The sequence below is a fragment of the Haliotis rufescens genome, unplaced genomic scaffold, assembly GCF_023055435.1.
Source record: "Haliotis rufescens isolate VD_foot unplaced genomic scaffold, xgHalRufe1.0.p SCAF_3, whole genome shotgun sequence".
Taxonomy (NCBI): domain Eukaryota; kingdom Metazoa; phylum Mollusca; class Gastropoda; order Lepetellida; family Haliotidae; genus Haliotis; species Haliotis rufescens.
The window spans coordinates 23,240,473-23,265,626 of record NW_025964001.1 but is presented as its reverse complement, the minus strand read 5'-3'; the positions used below and the strand labels follow the sequence as shown (position 1 = coordinate 23,265,626).

Here is a 25,154-nt window from a genome sequence, read left to right as displayed (position 1 = left end):
TTACATTTGTTACAAAAATGATGGAGTTAAAGTTAGATGTTGTGTATGCATCAACATGATAACTACCATATTTTCTTGAGTATAGTGCGCACTTTTTTTCCAAAAAACACAGCTGTGTAGAAGGGGGTGCGCATTATACACGAATTAATGAGTTTTGATGTTTTTTACACAAGGTAAACTTAATCCCTGGATATCAAACAATAACTAGAAGAACAAAAAATACAATTTAAACAGTAAATCAACGTGTCTGGTGATTTTTTATCTAAAATTTCGAATTTGTACTGACCAAGTTTCTCAATCTCATCACCTGTTCGTTTGCCGGACTTCGCCAAAGGGGTACGGTGTAATTTTTTTTCTGCGCTTGGTATTCAAATTTTTTTTTCCAAAATATTGAATCCGCTAGAGGGGGGTGCGCACTATACTCAAGAAAATATGGTATGCTCTAAAAGTGTGTGTGTGTGTTTGTGTGTGTTTGTGGTGGGGGGTGGGGGAGCGGGGCGGGAGATCCGTGTATGGGTTGTGCCACTTTAGCCCCACTGACAGTGTATTGTGACAAGGATCCCTGAAGTGGTCCTTGTATTGAGATCTTCAACAAATCCTACATTATTTATTTTTAAAATGAATATTTCATACTTTTTATTTCTAATTCATCAGAGGAGTTATTGTGAGGTGCTGATACATTGTCATAACACCATCATCAGAGAAATAAAGTTATGTACAGTAAATTACGGTTATAACGAACACGCTAATAACGAACTGGCGGATATAACGAACTTACTTTTTAGTCCCGACTATTTGCTGTAGTTATGCTGTATATATACTTATAACGAACTATGGTTATAACGAACTAAAAATAGTAGTCTCTTTGAGTTCATTATAACCGTAGTTACTGTAGTTATGTATGTAGCATAAATTGCTCGTTGAACCTTCTGCATGGTGAATTTGAATGAGGTTTTGTGCGATACTTAACATGAAAGCATCTCCATTATGTAACTGTCCTGTGAACACAGCTCCACACCAACAAGCTGTAGTACATTGACACATAGCAAGTAGAGCTAGGATGAGTCCAAATTTACTATCCGGGTACCCGACCCCCTATTAGCGGACCCTACCCGGGTACCCACTGCAAGTCTCAAGAGTTGGGAACAAGATGTCCGATTCGGACTTGTTTCACCACAGCACTGGCAAAAATTATTAAGATACATGTATCATACGATCAGATCATGCATACAGTGAAGTTGACTGGCTTCGGTGTTATCTTTACTCAAACATATACAAGTAAAAGGAATGTGTGCATTGTCAGAAAGATTTGCGAACATTAGTGACTTGTAGTGTAACCACTGAGCTATCGTTAGTTTCCGTCATAAAACAATATATCACGTGACTTACCATGGGTCCAGGTAGTCCTGTGGGTACCTGAGTCCAATGCAGGAACCACCCAACCCGAGTACCCGAGTTACCCGTCCCAGCCCTAATAGCAAGGTACCAAGTTTTGACACATACTTCAACAGTCCCCAAAATTTAATTGTGAATTTATTTACATTCTCAAAGATGTTCTACGGCCGGCAAATCCTACTTGCAACAATTTAAAGAGCTAGCTAGTCAGAGGCGTATGTCAAGTGACTTCTGTAAAACCTGCCAAGAAGATAATGATTAGAGCTCACATTTTTTGACAGAACATGTTTATGGATGCCTAATAAAAATGTCACTTATGTCAGGTCACTTGATGAGGTAAATGATATTTACAGGACATAGGTTCTATTTATTATGTATATTGCTACTGATTGTCACGATCTTACACTCAAAGCTTAAGTGCCATTGAAGCAGACTGAAAGTTGTCCGGCATCAAGTGTTAATTATTTCACTCAAAGGACATATCAGTTTATATTTTTGAGATAAATACAGTATCACTAAATATGTAATAATTATTTTTCTCCAACATCAAACGTTGGGACTCTGTATACCAGGGCCCTCTTGCACAAAGCGATCTTAGTGCTACGATGTTCGTAACTCCCATACTTTAACATAGTCTTAGCGCTAAGATCGCTTTGTGCAAGTGGGCCCAGGTCATGACTTAGTTGGTCTCTCTATGCCCGTGGATATTCATCCAGGTACTGGGGCTATTCATGTGCAATTAGGAGCAATCAGCAAAACTCAATATTCAGTACTGGGGATCTAATCTGGCCACAAATCCCATGTGGTTAGAGTGCTGCTGATCACTGTGCTTGAGTAACCTGCATGCAGGGGTAAGGTAGACGGAGTTACCTCCCTTGACACATCAGGGGAGGTAATAAAGTGTGGCACCAGTGCAAACTAAACCAAACATGTCTTCCTTTGGCCCAGGTTTTCCCTTACCCTTACCACTGCTGTACTACTGGTGCCGTGCCATGAGATCATACAGGACCTGATGCCACGTACACTGTCAGACATGTGCTGATAAGATGATATGATGTTTACACTTATTGACTTTTTATTCTGATTTTGAATTTTGTTCTGTTTCTTTTTGTCTCAGTGTGTATGTAAGGTAAACTTGTTTGAACCCTTCCTACAGTAATAAGCACGATTGTGTTTGATGTTTTACAGGAGAAAAGAATCTATGCAGTAGCCAATAAGCGGACCAAAGGATGGAGAAAAGTGTCAGAGGTGAAAGGTCAGTATGACACTCAGAATTATAATACAAGGTTTCGTTCAAAGTGGAACTGAATATAAATATACTTACAGAAATCCTATTTATGTCATCCATTCCCTTTTGATTGTAGCCAAAGCGATGTTAGGGGCTGAATATGACCTCAGTAGCTTGTGATTATGGTAAATTGGGCAACCTTTAGGTTATCATAATGGCCATAGTGAATGTCTGCTGTGAATGTCTAGCTCTTGGTTTGGTGGCCTTGCAAAACTCTCAGCTCTGGTCAAGATAATTGTGTGTCAGAATGACTCAGCATGCCTCATGTGGTCAGACTCGGTGACTTGGTTGATTGTGTGTCATCGTACCCTAATGGCATGGATCGTTGCTCACAATATCAATCACTGGACTGTGGTCCACTGTCATATAGCTGGACTAAGTGATCACAGGTTCAAATCCTTGATATGACCTGATTATCACATTCAAGTCACTTTAATAAAGTCAGCTCTAAGACAAAGGGGCTGATTCTATTCCTGAACCCACATTGGGATGATGTGTAAGTTTAATGAACACAATTGTTCCTTGTTCTCATCCACCAGAACCTTCCCCAATAATGGAGAACCACGCGGCCAACAACTTGTACAGGGACTTCACCGTGCCGGTGTATGCAACTCTCAAAGGGGTAAGTTGGAAATGACAAGACAGTAGAACTCCAGGGGCAATTGTCTACATTGTGTCAACCTTAGAGACAAGCAGACTGCCGCCGGTTCAGATTCTAGCTATTTACATCTTTAACAATATATTGAATTTAAGTTTGAATCAACAAAATGTCACTGTCATGTGCTTCATGACTTAGTTACAGACCTTGTCATAGGTCGACCACTTCCTAGGTCTAGTGGTAGAGTGTCAGCCCGGAGAGCAGAAGGTCTGGGGTTCGATCCCAGGCTGCCTCATACCAAGAAACTTTAAAAGATGGTACTTGTTGTTACCCTGCCTGGCGTTTGACATTAAGAGGCTAAAACAAGGACTGGTTGGCTCGGATTCAGTATACTCTGTCTGAGTGGGGTATTCATGTTAAAATGTGGCATGGTATCTCAGTGTGAGATCAACATCAGTCTGGACTAGTACAAGCAGCCACACACACACACACACACACACACACACACACACACACCACACACACCACACCACACACACACACACACACACACACACACACACACACACACACACACACACACACACCACACACCACACACACACACACACACACACACACACACACCAAGCTGGCTATCCTTGATTATCCCGAGGGGCGGTCGGGTAGCCTAGTGGTTAAAGCGTTCGCTCGTCACGCCCAAGACCCAGGTTCAATTCCCGACATGGGTACAATGTGTGAAGCCCATTTCTGGTGTCCCCCGCCGTGATATTGCTGGAATATTGCTAAAAGGGGCGTAAAACCATACTCACTGACACTAATTATCCTGAATATTATGTCTCCATTCTATTTTAATAAATGCCCCGGACCCATCTGCCACCATAGCTTTGTTTCGGAAATTACATCACCATTTCCTTTGCTCCAATCTCTAACTTTGCACAACATATCTCATGCTCAGGAGAGTATTTTAATTTGACTGCTATTTTTAGCATCGTATCATTTGATTCAGGCTTAAACGGAGCTATGGTTGTGAATGGATCCAGGGAATAAATCACAATAGAATGATGATATGATACAATAGGTAACGGAGGATGCAAGTTGACACACTGTATAACTAAATGCTGTTCAAACTAAACTCACTAACTCACAAAGCATCAGTCGATCAAGGGTATCTTGCTGAGGAGAATGTCTTGCCAAACACCTCAGTGAAGAGTGTATGGGCTGACACAGATTTAGCATGTAAAGTAAAGAAAAATATTTTCTATATCACTTATTAACTTTAATTCCCCATTTTTACAGAAAGCTGCTCAGATCCGCAGCACACCTTTCATGGAAGAGACATCATCCGATTCTTCTGAGAATGAGGAGGAGATTCCTGTTGCCGTGGTAGCGCCGAGCCAGTCTGCTGCTGGTGTGAGCAGCATGGCCACCGACACAGTGCAAGTGAAGACCCCCAGTGCCCAGACCACACCCAAACCTGTCAGAAGTAAGTCACCCAACCAATGTTAGTTAGCTGCAGCTGAAATCGCTTGTGATAGGTGACCGAGGCAGCCTGGGTTGTATGGTCCCCAGGGAGCTGAGAATGACATTCGACAACACACTGATTCATTGTTGAATATTATTATGTACAAAATATCATGGACATAACATGTAATTATATGATTGTATGATTCATATATAACTGTACCAATTTGGGGACGAAGGCTTTGTCTTGGTAATTTGGAATTTGTATGGAATTTGTATGGAATTTGTATGGAATTTGTTGCCTGTCCAGGTGCATCCTGCCACTCTGCTGCGTCCGAGGTGTCATGTGACTACGCACTTCCCCCAGATGACTCCTCGGGCAAGAGTGACTCGGACACGTCAGAACCAGAACAGAAACTGCTCAAATTTGCTGCAGATAGTCAGAAACATGTGAGCACTTGTTACCTCCTTAAAGGGAACTGTCATCAGGACAGTTGTAGTGACGATTGAATTTCTCTACAATACTCAGTGAAATATTTGCTTTGTAAGACGGAAAGATGATGTTCAGACTCGATTATTTACAGACCTCTGTCATATAGCTGGAATATTGTTGAGTGGGCTTTAAACAACAAACAAACAAACATATGCATAAATGAAGCTGAATCATTTTAGAAATCTGATTGCCTCAAAAACCCACACATCCTTCATTTAAATTGTTTGATTGGTATTACTTAGAAGTTGACGGATGACAAGATAGACACAATTTTATGACTTGCATGACAACGGTATAAGGATCTTTACCGAAACGTCGCTTTTCACAGTATTAAAGAAGTTATTATACATAAAATTGTGTCTATCTTGTCATCCTTCATTTAGTTTGGGTGGTCCAATTCTGCTCAAGGTAAGCAACAGTATAGAGTAAAAGATAAAAACCTTTGCCCCCGGCTGATGCTGGCCTTTCTGTTTTCAGGATACATTGGAGAAGTGTGGCTACCTGTCAAAGCTGAGTGGCAAGGTGAAGACGTGGAAGCGGCGCTGGTTCACGCTAAGGAACGGGGAACTGTTCTACTACAAGTCACAGCATGACGTGCTAAGGAAACCACAGGGCTCCATCAAACTGGACGAACAGACGCGCATCTCTCGATCTTCTGCAGAGCTCACTTTCGAAGTGTGTAACATTTGGAGAATAATCTTTCAAAGGGCTAAAATGTTGTACATTGTTTTATATGTAGTCAGTGACAGACATGGCCAAGGAATAAGGAACCTACCATTTAATTTCAACCATAAGGGTAGAATGATTATGTGTAATAACTTCCTGATATTTGCACACATGCATTGTAGCAATTCTCAATGCTGATTGGTCAATTGAATCCATATGCGTCACCGTGCTTCATTGATGAGAAAGTTTGATATGACGTCATCCTTTGTTCATAACGTCACAAAATGATTACATAATGTCATCTAAACAATACGCTGCCTTCAGTGAAGTTCGTGTGTAGGGCTGATTTTTCAAACGTTGTTTTTTTTTCATTTTCTTCTTTTAAAATATCAAGGAGTAATAAATAGAATAATCTACTCTAAACTCGGAAATATGTATGATCTGTCCATTGTGAATGAATGCTGTTAGTTCGCCAAAGGCTGACGACTAACACCATTCATTCACTCGGAACAGATAATCTGTAATTCCTTATAGCTGTTGGTTACTCTCTAAATATTCTAAGGGGTTGCCAGAGATAGGATATTTGATCACTGTTTCAATTTTTTCTCCGAAAGAAGGAACTAAACAGTTTTATTTTTTCACAGCACATCATTTCAAGACACCCAGCATGTCTAGTGGATAATTTTGTTATTTTTTTAAAAACCTGAATCCAAATGTATTTCTTTCCAGATCATTGTTTTTCCTTGTTTTACATTTTGTTTTCTCTCTGCAGAGATGTTTGAAGGAAATATAAGAACAATTGTATTTATTTTGTTCCTAGCAGAGAATTTGCTCATATTTTTCAATTGGGAATTGATCTATTGTTCAATATTGAAGTTTCTGATTTCCAGATAACTAACCCAAAGAAGACCTACTACTTATCAGCCAACTCCATAGCAGAAATGGACAGATGGATGCGATGTAAGTTGACATTCCTCTTGTGAGGATACAGTGACAAGCCTGAAATTTTACTGAAATAATTGTAGTATACAGTTGTGTATGTGGGGATGCTTGGTTATAATTTCACAACAGCATCCTATGCTTGTTGTAAGAGGCGAGTTAATGTATCGGGTGGTAAGGCCTGGTGACTCTCTTCAAAGCCTGTTATCAAGTAACAACAGTGTGGATCGTTGCTCAACGTATCTCTGGTCCAGAGTTGACTCTCTCTCTCTCTCTCTCTCTTTCTCTCTCTCTCTCTCTCCCCCTCTCACTCTCTCTCTCTCTCTCTCTCTTTCTCTCTCTCTCTCTCTCCCCCTCTCACTCTCTCTCTCTCTCTCTCTCCCTCTCTCTCTCTCTCTCTCAGTTCTAGATGACAAATTTGATTGATTTATTTTATTTAATTTGGTTGTCAAATCTTCAAGTGTCTGTCTTCTGATCAATTTAAGAAAGTCAAAAAGCACCTGATCGTCCCCTGGAACTGTTTTACTGGGTTGCCCACTTCGCAGATTATATTCTAATGAATCACACTGTTCGTCTCTTTTAAAAAAGTTTGTAATCGTTCTCCTATTTTTACCTGGACTGCTGCAATTTTTGGTCCAGAATAATGATCTTTTTGCAGATAAATAATTATTTTCTTTTGGTCAGGTGTAATCTCTCTGTTATGCATTGCCATCGTGGAAGCAGATGACAAAATTGTAGACAAAGGGAGATAATCAGTCCAAACAGTGACAGGGCTTAAAACACACCTTGTAAAAATTTTGTTTGTATGTTGTTTAATGCCAGACTCAGCAATTTTGCAGCTATATGCTGGTGGTCTGTAAATAATCGATTCTGGACCAGATAATTCAGTGATTCATATCATGAGCATCGATCCACAAAATTACGATCACATGCATCCAGCAAGTCAGCAATCCTGACCACCCAATCCCGTTAGTTGCATCTTACAACAAGCATAGTCACCTTATAAGGCAAGCATAGATTGCTGAAGACCTATTCTACCCCAGATCTTCACAGGTACCTTGTAAAAAGGTTCTTGATATGTGATATATGTTGGTAACGTCAACCATTTTGGTATCTTACTTATGGTCAGAGAGTGTACAACAATGGCCACTCTGACCAAGGGGTGAATTTTTCTGAAGAGTTGTCTCCCTTTGTCATTTACTCTACATTCATTTTTATTGGACAGTTTTTGTAATATTTGATGTCAGGCTATGTTTTGTCAAAATGGAAGTTTGGTTTATGCGTATCATTGCTACTTGACACACTGCAGAGAACAATTCAACAGCTGAATTAACTCCTGATATTGACGGGATTCATGTTCATTTCATTTGTTTCTAATTCCAGTACTTAACCGAGTAATCAAGAGACAAGCAACAAGCTATCTACTGGACAATATGGATGGCAAGGCAGTTGTCAAGGGGTGGATTACCAAGGTCTGGCCTGTTGTTATCTTTACTGCCATATGATATATATATATATCTTGAAATAACACGAGCGTGCATAAAATGCGAAAAATGCGAGTGGTCTTTGTTCGCATTAAATGAAACTTCGCATTTATGTCTCCAAAATGACTATCAACAATAAGACGGACACTTAAGATAGCAGAAATACCATCTTCAATATAAACACAAACACGGTTTATTGAACAGCAGTTGTAACAAGTATATAACAATGTCATATAAAGAATAGGAATTAAACAATAGGCATCTGGTAAGTTATCACAGCTGTGGTCAAAAGTTCTACCCACTCGTGTCAAACTAGGCATCATTGACCACTCCAATCAGTGAACTGTTTTTTTTATTACCTTTGAACTTCCTTCATACCAATCAACAGAATAAACATATATACTGTGTGTTGTTGTTAGGAAATCACTGTTTCTTGTTGTTACGGAAATGCTTTACTCAGTGCTAATAGCGACATTGTCGCATTGATTTGAGTCGCATTTTTGGCTTGGGGCCAGCAGTCGTATTAATTTGGAGATGCATTAGTTTCAAGATTTACAGTATATGGAAAAAAATGTAGCACCTGTTTCCCTTTGGTGTGGTCAGTTTAGGTCACCTGAACTAAAGTACTAGTGTCTTTAGATATTGTGAAACACAAATCCAATCTGATTTCATAAGCATCCTTATTGTAAATGTCACTTGCCTGTTTCTCCACCACTTGTGCATGAAACAGTGGTTGATGATATCACCCATTTCTAGCGCCCCTCTCCATGATATTGCTGGAATATTGCTTACAGCGTGTCAAACCTCACTCACTCACTCACTCACTCACTCACTCACTCACTCTTCTCAGTACTGGAGGTATCAGAATGTACAGATTCCAATCAACACCTTTACACCATCCTGTTTATGTCATTTTTTTGCCATTAGAATTGGAATCTAAGGACCCGCTATATCTATGAGACCGCCTCCGTTGTCTTGTGGTAGAGCGTCCGCCTGGAGAGTGGAAGGTCTGGGGTTCGATCCCCAGCCGTGTCATACCAAAAGACGTTAAAAGATGGTACTTGTTGTTACCCTGTCTGGCGCTCGGCATTAAGGGGATAAAACAAGGACTGGTCGGCTCGTAGTCAGTATACTGTGTCTGAGTGGGGTATTCATGTTAAACTGCGGCATGGTATCTCAGTGAGCTAGCACTATAAATCGGCATCAGTCCGGACTAGTACAAGCAACCACACGAACACACACACGTACATGCATGTCGCTATATAAGTGCAATAATCTTGGACGCGACGTTAAACCCCATTTCACCTCACCTCACCTCACCTCACCTCACCTCAGAATACAGAACTGTTGACTATTTGTATGGTGTTGGCAAATCAACAGATATATTAATTAGACTTTATCCTTTATTTCCTCCACTGGTGATTGTATGGAGACTGTGGTGTGATGGTGTATGTTGTGTCTGCAGGTGAAGAACGGAACAACTCGCAGATGTTGGTGTGTGCTGCTCAGTCGCCACTTTCTCTACTACAAGACGCCATCAGACAAAGTAAGGCAGGGATCTAGTAGCTTGTGTCCTCTCCATCACATCTGTCATGTGTTTTATAGTTTATGTATCCTGAGTATGAAGGATTTATCTCATTCTCTGAACATTTTATTTGATGAGTTTCTCGGCAGTATTTCCATGGATGAATGGTACAGTGAAACCTTGTTAATCTGGACCCAATTAGTCTGGAGAACACAGTCACTGGTAGGAACGTTGACATATACACATAGGAAAGTTCTCTGAAGTTTGTTATCTGGACGTTTTCACCAAGATCTGTACTGTCCAGTTTAATGAGGTTTCACTGTAAGTGTTACTGAACATGTCGGTCAAACTACTTGATTCAAAGTTTAGTAAGAAGCTTACGATAGTCATTGCTATGCACATGAGAGAGTGAGAGATGAATAAGTCTTGTAGGCCATTACTGTATGACACTGTGTGTCACTGGAGCTGTGTGACACTGTGCTGTGTTGTTGCCAGACCCCGATTGGTCAGATCCAGCTACGAGACGTGAGGTTGGAGGAAATTGACGGGACATGTGACTCGGACGATGAGTCGGATGTTGCTACCCCGTCGCGTCACGTCATCGCCATCTGGCCACCATGTCAGGGACCAACATATCTCGTGATTCCCACCAAACAGGAAAAGGTAGGTTGACGAGGCAGGACATGTTTTTGATGTTGTAACCACTGTCACATTATCCCTGTTGTCATCCATTACCCTATCATCCTTACACTCCTGCCACTTTCCCCAAGAGGCCATGAGTGCCCCTGTTGTCTAAGTAGCAGCTGTTCCCTATGCAGAGTTGTCTCCCTTTGCCATACAGGATCCACTTACACACTTGGATATAAATGGCATATTGAGAGTCAACCTATCTCACTCCAATGTTTTAACCCATAAAAGGAATTAAGACTGAACTCAAAATGTTATGACCAATACCGTATTTATTCACGTATAATACACACTTTTTTCACAATTTCTAGACTCCCAAATTAGGCATGTGTATGATACATGAGAACTAAATGTTAACCCCTTTTCTCCAGCCAAGTGTTAGGCCATACAACAGAAGACGACCTACGGGATGGTATGGCCGGAAATATTACCGATAGTTATATCCACTGATGTATCAGCATAAATCACAACACTTACCTTCCTTTTAATAATAAGATAATAAGAATTAATAAAACTGCAAACCATTCTGACATCTCATGTTATATGCTAACTTCATATTTTTTTTATTGTGAGGGAGTATGGTTTTACGCCGCTTTTAGCAATATTCCAACAATATCACGGCGGGGGACACCAGAAATGGGCTTCACACATTGTACCCATGTCGGGATTCGAACCTGGGTCTTCAGCATGACGAGCGAACGCTTTAACCACTAGGCTACCCGACCGCCCCTTTTTTTTTTAATTGTATTGATGATCATCATTGAAAACAACATGACCTATAAATTACCAATGTGAGTTTGCTGTGATGTATATATGTGTGTTTGTTTCCCCCCCAGGATTCCTGGCTGTACCATCTCACAGTAGCCACAGGGGGAGGGGCCGGCACTGTCGGCACTGATTTCGAGCAGCTGGTGTCTAAACTCATGGAGGCAAATGGAGATCCAAGTAGGTGTTGTTTCAGCTCACCTGACTGAAAGTCAAATAAGCTTATGGTCTGGCATTTTGTCTGTCCTATCTGATGTAAACTTTTGCAGTTAACTACATGGCTTATGAAGGTGAAACATTGCATGGATGATTTTAGTTCTGGTGCCAAAAATTACCAGTGCTCAAACAACTCCAATCTAACTTTAAAATGTCATATGTAGTCCTTACACACACATATTTGCTTGTATAATTATGAAATTTGATATTCAGCAGGTATATGGTTTTCAGAGTAACATGTAATACAATGTTGGCATATATTTTTTTTTTATTTTATTCAGCTACTACCTTTGATGTTAAGGTGTTCAAGTCAATATGATTCTATTGTAAATATTTGTTAATGTTTAAATATATCTGTACAGACTCCGTGATGTGGAAACATCCGATCCTGCTCCACACGAAGGAGCCAATCAGTCGGCCCATGACCACGCTGCCTTCCGAGGACTTGCAGGAGAAGGCTGTTGAACTGTTCAAGGTAGTCTGTCTCACAGTTCCTGATCCATAGTATTTTCCCTTCCGCCCAGCCCTATACTGTAATGCTCTAACCCTAAATGGATCGAGTAGTTTCATCTCACTTGGGCCCCTGTTGGTATTTGTAATTTTGCTGTAAAAACTTTTCAGCCAAAACACAGTTGAAGGCTGTCAGCAGGTGATATTTGTAGCATTATAACAAGGGGATTGGCAAGATAATGAACAAAATATGTTCAAAATATGTTCAAAATATGTTCAGAATATGTTCAAAACCAATCAACACTTTTGTTTTACATTCCAATTATGGAAGATGGAAGGACTTGTCTCAGTAAGATGAGACAATTAGATAGGATAAGATATATGGATGAACAACTTCTTTACTACAACTAGGGGCGACATTTTGGTGTAGGTTCTAACAACGTAAACGTTATCAAGCAAGTGATCTACAGAGTATGGTTGACAACCATATATCCATGTATGAGGCAGTGTTTAAATACTGCAAATAATCACTACCGGTAGTTGTTTATCAGTGTTTACCCTGTTGGGACCCAGACCAGAAGAGATCCTTGGTAGGCCATCTTGTTGTACGAGCCAAATAAGGAGGGCCACATGGTTACATATAGTTTGTACAGACTTGAAAAAAACTTGAGTTTGTACAAAATGAAATATAGTTGTTAATCAAAGTTTTGAAGCACACACAAATATGTACTAAAGATGTTGAAGTGAGATTTATCATAGTGGTAGATTTGAGTGTCAAAGAATCCATGACAGACAATTTATTTTTTTGTTGGGTGATAAATAAAACTAAAAAAAGTGAGATGGTAATACTGCTTTTTAGGTCTTACGACTAATATATGGTATGCTGGATTTAATAAAATATTGACAGACTAAGGCTACGTCAACTAAAACAGCCTTGAAAATGACAGTTGGCAGCCTTGAAAGCCTTGAAAAGGCCTTGAATGTTACTGTTTTATATCTGTGTGAACCTTGTTACAATGGTTGACCTAGCTGATTGCATATCCTTGTGGGGGCGGTCGGGTAGCCTAGTGGTTAAAGCGTTCGCTCGTCATGCCGAAGACCCGGGTTCGATTCCCGACATGGGTACAATGTGTGAAGCCCATTTCTGGTGTCCCCCGTCGTGATATTGCTGGAGTATTGCTAAAAGCGGCGTAAAACCATACTCACTCACTCACTCACTCATATCCTTGTGGGCTGATAGCTGGGAATTTTTGCTCATGCAGTCAACCCCTGGGTAACCTGAACCAGATTATTTATTTGCATTATTATAGCTGGAATAATGCTGAATGGCATTAAACAGCATTTACTCCCTTACTCTGTGACAGTTTTAGCTAGGGATGTCATTGAATATCGCAAAACACGTGAAGATCTTGGGTATCATTGGTCTTCAGCAACCCATGCTTGCCATAACAGATGACTATACTTGTCGCAAAAGGCGACTAATGGGATCAGGTGGTCAGGCACACTGACTTGGTTGATGCATGTCGTCGTATCCCAATTGCGTGGATCAATGCTCAATGATGTCTGGTCCAGACTCGATTATTTACAGACCGCCGTCATTTAGCCGGAATATTGCTGAGTGCAGCATTAAACAACAAAGAAATATAGAAAGAAAGTATATCGAGATATTGATGTATCAGTACATTTTAATATTGCTACTATGTTGATACACATTTGTAAATATCCATACTAAATTAATAATTCACATTTACCTTTTTTAAGATTACAATGGTTAAGATGGACAATAAGAAGGCAGAAACTTCAATTTTAAACATTCAATGGATCCGACTTGTTCATATTTAGCATTAATCTTATTATTTATCAATATATCGTTAAATTTCTGAGTCGATATATCGATACTAAAATGTCCAACCAATAAGACCCCTTGTTTTCGCCATCATATTATTACTGGTGTGTTTCCCTGCAGTCTATGTACCAGTTCATCAACACTGTGATTGAGTCTCCGTCCCTGGAGTTCCACGTCACTCTGGCACAGTCCATTCTTCACTCCTGCCTAGAACACCCCGAGCTGCAAAATGAACTCTACTGTCAGCTGATCAAGCAGACGTCTCGTCACCCCGGACACCACAAAACAGCCATGCAGGTAGGAGACAATATACAGCTTGCTGGCCATATAGCAGTCATGTGTAAATATCATCAACATTTAATTTCTTCCAGTATTATTATCCCCCACGAAGTTGAATGGGGATATAGGAATGAGTGCTGTCTGTCTGTCACATTTCGTTTCCGGAGCAGAACTCAAAAACAATGAGAGATATCTTAACCAAACTTTGCACATAGATAGGTCAAGTGATGAACTGGTGCCCTTTGATGGTTTGGGATTTTTAAAAAAATATATTTTTTGAGTTTCCACAGCAACGACTTTGACTTAAGACTGAAAATGGCAGTAGTGCTTGTTTCCGGAGCAGATCTTGAAAACTGTACAATATTTTTTGCTTTGCACACAACCGGGCATGTCATACTGGTTGGAGATATGAGTGTTTCATGCTTGTCTTCATTCATTTTCTGTAATATTTATAAATACATTACACTGATTTACAACTATGAGCACCCTTGTTTCAGAATCTCCTCCTGTGTGGCAAACATTCCTGGTTCCTGTGTGACGGGTCTCCCACCTCCCCCACCTCGTCTGTAATGGACTTGTCCGACTCCAAGATGAACCCACAGGCCCATGTTATTATGCAGGGGTGGCAGCTTATGTCTCTGTGTGTGTCCCTCTTCCTTCCCAAACAAAGCGTCATGTGGCTGCTCAAAGTACATCTCCAGAGACATGCAGATCCCAGGTTTGTGTGACAGTAACCATTTGATTCAATTTCAAGTCTTTTGTATAATAAAATGACTGATTCTGCTGTAACATATATCCCATAGCCCATACTGTGGTTATGTTTGTTTGTTGTTTAAATCCCCACTTAGCAATATTCCAGCTATGTGATGACAGCCTGTAATTAATTGATTGTGGACCAGACAATCCAGTGATTGAAATTCTGAGTGAGTGAGTGAGTGAGTGAGTGAGTGAGTGAGTGAGTGAGTGAGTTGGGTTTAACACCTCTTTTAACAGTATTCCAGTTATATCACGGCGTGTCAGTTTAATGTGGGAGGAAAGCCCGAAGTTATGCAGGTCCCAGACGTTTACCACTTCGGTGAAACCCACGAGCACAGGTATGGTGCTGGCAAACCTAGAAACATAATCGGGGTGAACCGGGATTCTAACCCATGATCATAGGTTTCTGGCATGCCCAAGGGACGCAACTCTGCACAGCGAATCGCAGCGCCTTAGACGACGGGGCCACCCGTGCCCCCTGATATTCTGAACAATGATCCTTCAGGGTACTATGACACATTGTCAACCTTGCAGCAGTCACCAAGTCTGACCACCCGATCCATTAGGTTGCCTATAACAACCAGCATAGGTAGCTTGGGACCTATTCTAACCCGAAATCCCCATAGGGTTGCCTCTAACAACCAGCATAGGTAGCTTGGGACCTATTCTAACCTGAAATCCCCACAGGGTCGCCTCTTTCAGCCAGCATAGGTAGCTTGGGACCTATTGTAACCTGAAATCCCCATAGGGTTGCCTCTAACAACCAGCATAGGTAGCTTGGGACCTATTCTAACCCGAAATCCCCACAGGGTCGCCTCTTTCAGCCAGCATAGGTAGCTTGGGACCTATTCTAACCTGAAATCCCCATAGGGTTGCCTCTAACAACCAGCATAGGTAGCTTGGGACCTATTCTAACACGGAATTCCCACGGGGTCACCTCTTTCAACCCAACTCACTCACTCACTCACTCACTCACCCATTCCACTATGAACAGATTTGACCTATTCAGGAGGCTCACTGTGCCAACTCAGTATTTATTAAATGATTTGTCAATTCTTTAGTATGTTTTTCTTTTGTTGATGGAAGAGTAGGGTTCAAATACAGACATTGTTTACACTCTTCTATTCTGGGATTGGAAACATTGAAATGTATGTAATTTTTAATGGATTGTGTTATTTTGACAGAACGGAACCGGGCAAGTATGCAATATTCTGCCAGAGGGCACTGGAGAGAATTATTCTGAAGGGTGTGCGTGAGTCGAAGCCGTCGCGGATGGAGGTGATGTCCATGCTGCTGCGGCACCCGTATCACCATTCTCAACCAATCAGTATTCCAGTTCATTTTCTCAACGACACATACCAGGTAAATATTGACAAATGCCACATGGCAGATAAATATTGACCAATGACACATACCAGGTAAATATTGACCAATGACAAATACCAGGTAAATATTGACCAATGACACATGGCAGATAAATATGGACCAATGACACATACCAGATAAATATTGACCAATGACACATACCAGGTAAATATTCACCAATGACACATACCAAATAAATATTGACTAATGACACATACCAGGTATATGTTGACAATAACATAGACCGGGTAAATATTGACAAATGACACATGGCAGATAAATATTGACCAATGACACATACCAGGTAAATATTGACCAATGACAAATACCAGGTGAATATTGACCAATGACACATACCAGGTAAATATTGACAAATGACACATACTAGGTAAATATTGACCAATGACTCGTACCAGGTATATATTGACCAATGACAAATACCAGGTAAATATTGACCAATGACACATAGCAGATAAATATGGACCAATGACACATACCAGGTAAATATTCACCAATGACACATACCAAATAAATATTGACCAATGACACATACCACGTAAATATTGACCAATGTCACATACCAGGTAATAATTGATCAATGACTTTGGACCGGGAAAATACTACCCAATGATTGATACAAAATAAACATTGACCTTTGACACATACCAGGTAAATATTGACCATTAACACTTTCCTGGTAAATATTGACCAATAACTCATATCAAATATATATTGACCATTGACTCATACCAGCTAAATATTGACTAGAATGTCCTGAAGTTGTTTGAAGATGTTACTTTCTGGTACTCTGCCTTGCATTAAGGCGACAGAACAAGGACTGGTTGGCTCGGAGTCAGTATACTGTGTCCGAATTGGGTATCTATGTTAAACTGTGCCATGGTATCCCGGTGGGCTAGCACTAAAAAAACAGCATCAGTCCTTAGTTAAACCCCAAATCACCTTCCCCAATATTTTGACATATATCTGGACACATTCACTAAATACAAGATCTCTGACTGATACGTCAGCAGAAAAGCCAATTTTGTTTGCCTCTCCCTGTTTTCATTGTTATCATTATCATACAAATGTCCTATTTGAAGATCAACAATGATATTATTAGTTATGGTGTCTTTAATGCCTCGCACAATATTTTTCTTCCAACCTAATATAACACCGTATATGGCAACTATACACACCATGACAAATTTATTATGCCGAAAAGTTTACTCATTGTGTTATCCATAATGCACTACTCATCTGAGCTGAGCACGCTGACGTTAATGGTCAAAGGAAGACTACTCTTCAAACCTTAAAGGCCAAACTTTGTTGACAATTTTAATTATAATCTTTATCAATAAAGTCACAAATGTGATTTAAAAAAGATTAATGTCCTTGCACATAACAATTAATGATATAAAAACACAAAACAGTGTCGAATAACAAATTTTTTGTAGCAGAATTTTCATGTGAAATATGTGAAGTGGGTGTTTGAAAATCCAAGATGGCTGTTACTGACATTATACAGTCTCATATTAGGTCAATAACAACCATCATGGATTTTTTCTGACGGTATACGTGCTCATGTGGGGTTAGTAGTTCTGCTCTCTGATGGTCAGTCTCACTTTGAAGCATAATAATGCTGATTATTGCGACTGCAGCACTGAATCATTCACTCACACAACCCCACTTCCAGGTTGTCAGTTTCGATGGGTCCACTACAGTACAGGAGTTCCTGGGATCACTGCACAAGATGATCTCCGTGCGAGACTGTAGCCAGTCAGGGTTTGCCCTCTACACGGACGACCCTGCCGGGACCCAGACAGAACACTGCTTACAAACTCATCTCAAGGTCAGTTTCTGGCAACCCTCTCCACAATTGCAGTTTGACTCACGAAACACTCAAAAAGTAAACTATGTTTATAACAAACACACTTATTACAAACTGACCGATATAACAAACTTATTTTAGTCCTGGCCATTTGATGGATATATGCTGTATATATGCTCATAACGAGTTATAGTTATTACGAACTAAAATTAGTGGTCCCTTTGTGTTTGTTATATCTGTAGTTTACTGTACTTCAATAATGACACTGTGGCAAGACCACAAAGTGGACTAGGATCAAGTAACTAGTAAAATTCATATTTATTTTCACTTAAGATCAATTCTGTTATCTGATTCTGTCTTATCTGATTCCTTATGATGTGGGGGTACGGGTGGCCCAGTTGTCTAAGGCACCACATGTCCTATCAACCACTTGTTTTACTTTATCAAGACCGCCATGATTTAGCAGAATATTGCTGACGCATGTGAAGTTGTATCCACTCATTCAAGAGACTATTGGTCCATGTCATTGCATGGTTTTAGTTTCAAGCCTGCTTCATGTGCTCAGTGACTCATGTCTGGTACATTTGATTCTTGTTGGCAGGTCTGTGATATAATCTCCAAGTGGGAACAAGCCTTTCGTGATCATCACTCAGGGAACCTTGACCAGAGCAAGGCCATCAGAATACTCTACAAGAATAGGTGAGTCAAGGAACCTTGACCAGAGGAAGGCCATCAGAATACTCTACAAGAATAGGTGAGTCGGTGCTTGACCAGAGCAAGGCCATCAGAATACTCTACAAGAATAGGTGAGTTGGTGCTTGACCAGAGCAAGGCCATCAGAATACTCTACAAGAATAGGTAAGTCAGGGAACCTTGACCAGAGCAAGGCCATCAGAATACTCTACAAGAATAGGTGAGTTGGTGCTTGACCAGAGCAAGGCCATCAGAATACTCTACAAGAATAGGTAAGTCAGGGAACCTTGACCAGAGCAAGGCCATCAGAATACTCTACAAGAATAGGTGAGTCAGGGAACCATGACCAGAGCAAGGCCATCAGAATACTCTACAAGAATAGGTGAGTCGGTGCTTGACCAGAGCAAGGCCATCAGAATACTCTACAAGAATAGGTGAGTCAGGGAACCTTGACCAGAGGAAGGCCATCAGAATACTCTACAAGAATAGGTAAGTCAGGGAACCTTGACCAGAGCAAGGCCATCAGAATACTCTACAAGAATAGGTAAGTCAGGGAACCTTGACCAGAGCAAGGCAATCAGAATACTCTACAAGAATAGGTGAGTCAGGGAACCTTGACCAGAGGAAGGCCATCAGAATGACCTGCAAGAATAGGTGAGTCGGTGCTTGACCAGAGCAAGGCCATCAGAATACTCTACAAGAATAGGTAAGTCAGGGAACCTTGACCAGAGCAAGGCAATCAGAATACTCTACAAGAATAGGTGAGTCAGGGAACCTTGACCAGAGGAAGGCCATCAGAATGACCTGCAAGAATAGGTGAGTCGGTGCTTGACCAGAGCAAGGCCATCAGAATACTCTACAAGAATAGGTGAGTCAGGGAACCTTGACCAGAGGAAGGCCATCAGAATACTCTACAAAAATAGGTGAGTCAGGGAACCTTGACCAGAGTAAGGCCATCAGAATGACCTACAAGAATAGGTGAGTCAGGGAACCTTGACCAGAGCAAGGCCATCAGAATACTCTAAAGAGAATTCAGTTTTAAGATTCGTTAAGACTGTATCAAACACACAAGTATCCTGCAGTCTGTTGGATTATTCTGACATGGTTGCATCCCTTGGTCATGGAAGGATTCACTGGTTGTGGGTTTGAATACCAGATTAACCCTGATTATGATCCTTGGTTTGTCAGCACCATACTTTTCCATGTAGGTTCACCAACATAGTTAAAGTCTGCATCACTTCAGGCCGTCCTCTCACATTGAGCTGACTCGCCAGTATTTGACTGAAATACTGTTCAAAGTTGCATTAAAGTGATTAAACCATTCTCACTCTGCTAGTCTTGGGTAGGATCTGTGTTGCAGGGTATGGTATATCAGACTGTTGACCAGTTGTTGATCTATTTGGCAGGTTATATTTTAGCCGCAATAGTCGTAGTGAGATGGAGAAGGAAAAACTCCTGCTGGCTTACCAAGTGAACGATGAGATTGTCCATGGACGCTTCCCCCTCAACCGAGACCTTGCTCTAGAGCTGACCTCACTCATGGCTCAGGTAAGATGTGATCCACAGGTAGCACCTACCATCCTCATTCTGCCAGGGCATTAGCATTAGCATTAGCATTATTAGCATTATGGTTTCCATGTACCCTGATAGGTTCATACCGGGTAGCCATTTGATGCTGAAATTTGTCACATGCCTTTTGCCAACCACCATTTGGATGTAAGATGACTGAAGGAAAGTTTTTATCTCTTCATATACATATGGGTCAACTGTGGCCGTGTGCTCTGAGACATCAATAATTTGCTGTGAATAGTTGCCTCCCTTAAACATGCCATGATCTGCAGATTGTGGGTTCAAATCCCAGACTCACCCTGATTAAGATCCCTGATTGCTTGTGTGTACATCTAAACATCTTCTACCTGTGTCACATCGGGTTTTCCTTCCTTTGTATGCTGACACAGTTTGATATAAATATCCAAATTTCTATAGAACATAGAAGCAGCCATATTGAAAAATGCTTTGCCATGGAGGTTTGACTGACATTTGTTGCTGCAGGTGGAGTTTGGGGACATGAGGATGGAGGCATCATCAAGCGGCAGCGCAGCATCATCAACATCATCCACAGCACATCAGCACCTCATCACCGCCGTCACCAAGTTCTACCCAAAGAAATACCATGTCACACAACCAGAAGAACAAGCGTGAGTAATATACTCTTGTTCCTGCAGTGTACTTGTTAAAATTATGCAGTCAAAATTGACATGCCATGTTACAGCTGAAATACTGCTCCCACACAAAGCTGACATGCCATGTTACAGCTGAAATACTGCTCCCACACAAAGCTGACATGCAATGTCATAACTGAAATACTGCTCCCACACAAAGCTGACATGCCATGGTATAACTGAAATACTGTTTAAAGCGGCATTGTTACCAAATTTTTTTATAATACTAGTACCATTTTGCAGGTAGGTTATGATGTTGCAGTTTGTTGTTATTACAAGCTTTTTTAGTGAAATGTTTTTCCTGAAAACCAAAACAGTAACACTGTAACCCCAGTATCCAAGTACATGTATTGGACTGCATATCATTCTAACAATTCCAGTTCGCTCCTGGAGAGGCTCGCTGAACGCTGGTTGTCACTTCAAGGTCGGACGTCTGCAGACTGTATCCGTGTGTATCTCGCTGTGGCCAGGAAGTGGCAGTACTACGGAGCAAAGCTGTTCAGAGCCAAGGTACCACAGTTACAGGCTGTTTAATATTACTATGTCTAAGTTAACTCAATTGTTTCAACCTACTTTTATCCAGCAATACTTGATTTAAGTTTCACACGGTATGAAGCAATTAGAGCCAAGTTACCATGAATGAAGAAAATGACCTTAAACAGACAGATACTGATTGGTCAGTCAGAGGTATCAAATCCCAATAATATCCCACTGTCTAAATAGCCAATCAGCTACATCATTACATATGAATGTTCACACTTCCAATTGATTTTGATGTTATTTCAGTATTTCGTAAGAGGTGACTAACGGGATCGTGTGGTCAGGCTCGCTGACTTGGTTGAGCATGTCATCGATCCCAATTGCGTGGATCGATGCTCATAATATCAATCACTGGATTGTCTGGTCCATACTCAATGATTTACAGACCGCCATCATATAGCTGGAATATTGCTGAATGCGGCGTAAAACATAAACCAACCAATCAACCAGTATTGCAAAACTATTGTTTCCCAAATGTATTGTATTGATGTGCATCCACCATACAAAATTTGAATGCTTTATCAAACTAAACAGAGGATTAACAAATTGAAATTATGAACAGCCTCGTTTGATAATCAGATGCACAAATATGAAGCACATACAATTGGAAATGTGAAAAGGTAACATTTAAAACCCCATACTCAATGTTTAGTTCAAAATTCAAAATAACTCTATCAAATCTACAGGCAACAAAGCTCTACACTGAAAACACTGCAGCTGTGGGTGTGTTTCACTGAATATTGCCATAGTCACCATCTAGAAACAGGCAATAATGTTTTTTGTGTGGAGAACTGTGTTCTTGCAATCTCATTAAAATCAGACCTAAGTTCTCGCTACTGCTAAACAAAGATCTGAGGACATCCCATTAGGGGTCATGTCAGAACAACCTTTCATCCGACCAATCAGAGCATCGCTTACCAGATTATGAAAGTGACAGTCGGAATATGATTTCTAATCATGCAACCTCGAAAACTTTAACTCCAAACGATAGTTACGGGTTTAACGACTGAATCCATACAATCTAGACTATCTATCTATTAGCCATTCCAGAATGTTCTTTTGTTTAGGTTTCAAATTTGTAATCGAGAATTTGTCAAAATATGTTGCGAAACGTAGTCGCCAATTTGAAATTAGTGCCGTAAAGCAAGGTCGGTCTGACGTGACCCGTAATGGGATGTCCTCAGATCTTTGTTTAGCGGTAGCGAGAACTGAGATCTGATTTTAATGAGATTGTGTGTTCTTGGAAAGCCCCTGGGAATTACCCAACTGTCATTGTTTTATGAGGTAACAGAAGCCATCTGTTTAGCAGACGCCAACAATGACAGGTTCGTGATGTATTGGGGCATATGTAAGTATGTTATTTATACAGGTACGCAACTTGTTTTGAGCACTGTCTGATCAGAAATAATATTGTCATGTCTGTCATTCAGATAAAGTGTCCGCCAAGTTCAGATGAAGACATCTGGCTAGCTGTGCAGGAGGATGGTGTCTCAGTTCTCGAACTTGTATCTATGGTATGTAGTAATTAGTGTCTGTGGTGTGTAATGAATGGTGTGTTCTCAAAGGTGTTTTACAATCATGATTAATTTGCAATGTAGCTATATGGAATGTACGACTTCAAATCAATCATCACTTTTGTTGACAGCAACCAGTAGCCCTGTATGACTTCAAATCAATCATGACTTTTGTTTAACAGCAACCAGTAGCCCTGTATACATTAAATCAATCATGACTTTTGTTTAAACAGCAAAACATTGCCCTGTACCTCTTCAAATCAATCATGACTTTTGTTTAACAGCAACCAGTAGCCCCGTACGACTTCAAATCAATCATGACTTTTGTTTAACAGCAACCAGTAGCCCTGTACGACTTCAAATCAATCATCACTTTTGGCGGGTGGAAGAACGACTTCATGGTGGTGGTGAACCAGCTCGTGGAGTCCGCTCCGCACCACTATGAACACCACACGGAGAAACTCATCTTTGCCATGTCACAACCCAAGGTAAGTCACGTTATACCAAGTACAAAAACATGGTGCGTGTGTGAGTCAAGTTTGAATCTTGGCGAGAAACTTTCAACGTTAATGCATGAGGGATGATGATCCATAATTCCCAGTTGCACGTTGCTTATTCTATATATTACCAACAGTCTTTCTTCTAATAAAATGTACAAAACTGTGGGTTTCTTAATCTCAACATCAGCTCATTTTGTCTTTTGTTAGAACTATGTCACATAACATGAAAGGATTGTCGTGAACAAATGGAGATGATGTCATGTGACGTCACTTTGATATGTGCCTCTTTGCAAACAATGAAAACAATAGAAGAAATGTTATGTTCAGTGAGAATTAGTGGAAATCACCGACATTCATACCCTTATGGGTAATATGTGTGTTAATGTCAGGGTATACCAGGTATATATTGTTGTGATCATGCATTTCATAAATAAGCATCCACCCGGAGAGCAGAAGGTCCGGGGTTCGACCTCCGGCCACGTCATACCAAAAGACGTTTAAAGATGGTACTTGTTGTTACCCTGTCTGGCGCTCGGCATTAAGGGGCTAAAACAAGGACTGGTCGGCTCGGAGTCAGTGTACTGTGCCTCTGAAAGGGGTATCCATGTTAAACTGCGGCATGGTATCTCAGCGGGATAGCACTATAAATTGGCATCAGTCCGGACTAGTACAAGCAGACACACACACACATGTGCACGCTGCTATATAAGTGCAATAATCTTGGATGCGACGTTAAACACATTTTACCTTACCTCACCATTTTATAAATATTTTTATAACAACTTTTAATCAAATTTACCTAATTTCAGATCCTGGAAATCACTTTGTTGATTGCGGACTACATCAATATTAAACTTCAGCAGCCTTCACCAGAAGCCATGAATGGGGACACATAGCAGCAGTTATCTCCCCTTGGACTTAGAGTTACTTCCCCTAGTCATGTTACCTTTCAAAAGCAATCTATTACACTGACACTGCTGAACATTTGACAGCTTGATATTTCATTGCAGGGATGTGATCATTGAATGTTACTCATTTGTTTGACTTGTATTGTTGAGTTTGGTTCTGTTCTTGACCTAGATGTGAGTGTACATTTTCACCCATGATACCTCATGTGATCTATTGAATTGTGTGCGTTATGTGTTGATGTGTGTTTCACTGTTAATCGTGCACGCAACATCCTTGACCTGTAATAATTATGACATCACTCTTTAGAAACTGCAACTGACATGGCTTTCATATTGAATTTTTTTTCACAATTTTCATGGATAGTACCATATTTTCTTGAGTATAGTGCATACTTTTTTTAAAAAAACACAGCTGTGTAGAAGGGGGTGCGCATTATACACGCCATAATGAGTTTTAATGTTTTTTCCCCCAACCCAAAGAAAGAACCCGGAAATACCATGTCAACAAATCCGTACTGAAGTACGCAAATTAATCTTGTTATAACACTGTCTGGTTATAAAAAGTGTTCATTGTATATCTGGACTTATGTTAGTAACTTATTTCTTTATTTTATTCAAAATAAATTCCTTTTAATATTGTTTAAATTAATTTCGGGGTTTCTTATCACCCGTTGGTTTACCGGAGTTTGCTGAAGGGGTATAATTTTTTTCTGCTCATAATATTCGAGCTTTT

General features: G+C 40.5%; 1 protein-coding gene across 5 annotated transcripts in view; it reads left to right on the top strand.

Moving 5' to 3' along the window:
- The window catches only part of LOC124146494 (pleckstrin homology domain-containing family H member 1-like), a 193,448-nt gene extending 168,565 nt beyond the window's left edge, over positions 1 to 24,883 (top strand). For 4 of the 5 annotated variants that reach the window (XM_048403928.1, XM_048403932.1, XM_048403931.1 and 1 more), the window contains 22 exons: positions 2,584 to 2,650; positions 3,223 to 3,305; positions 4,581 to 4,767; positions 5,056 to 5,195; positions 5,716 to 5,913; positions 6,795 to 6,864; positions 8,227 to 8,315; positions 9,793 to 9,873; positions 10,348 to 10,515; positions 11,376 to 11,484; positions 11,883 to 11,995; positions 13,937 to 14,113; positions 14,593 to 14,813; positions 16,036 to 16,213; positions 17,910 to 18,065; positions 18,646 to 18,743; positions 20,144 to 20,285; positions 20,790 to 20,935; positions 21,340 to 21,469; positions 22,930 to 23,013; positions 23,349 to 23,501; positions 24,323 to 24,883. In XM_048403928.1, coding sequence (XP_048259885.1) covers positions 2,584 to 2,650; positions 3,223 to 3,305; positions 4,581 to 4,767; positions 5,056 to 5,195; positions 5,716 to 5,913; positions 6,795 to 6,864; positions 8,227 to 8,315; positions 9,793 to 9,873; positions 10,348 to 10,515; positions 11,376 to 11,484; positions 11,883 to 11,995; positions 13,937 to 14,113; positions 14,593 to 14,813; positions 16,036 to 16,213; positions 17,910 to 18,065; positions 18,646 to 18,743; positions 20,144 to 20,285; positions 20,790 to 20,935; positions 21,340 to 21,469; positions 22,930 to 23,013; positions 23,349 to 23,501; positions 24,323 to 24,409 — 2,877 coding nt within the window. In that variant the 3' untranslated portion in view covers positions 24,410 to 24,883. The other variant, XM_048403929.1, reaches the window with a different exon arrangement.
- Positions 24,884 to 25,154: the final 271 nt, after the last annotated feature.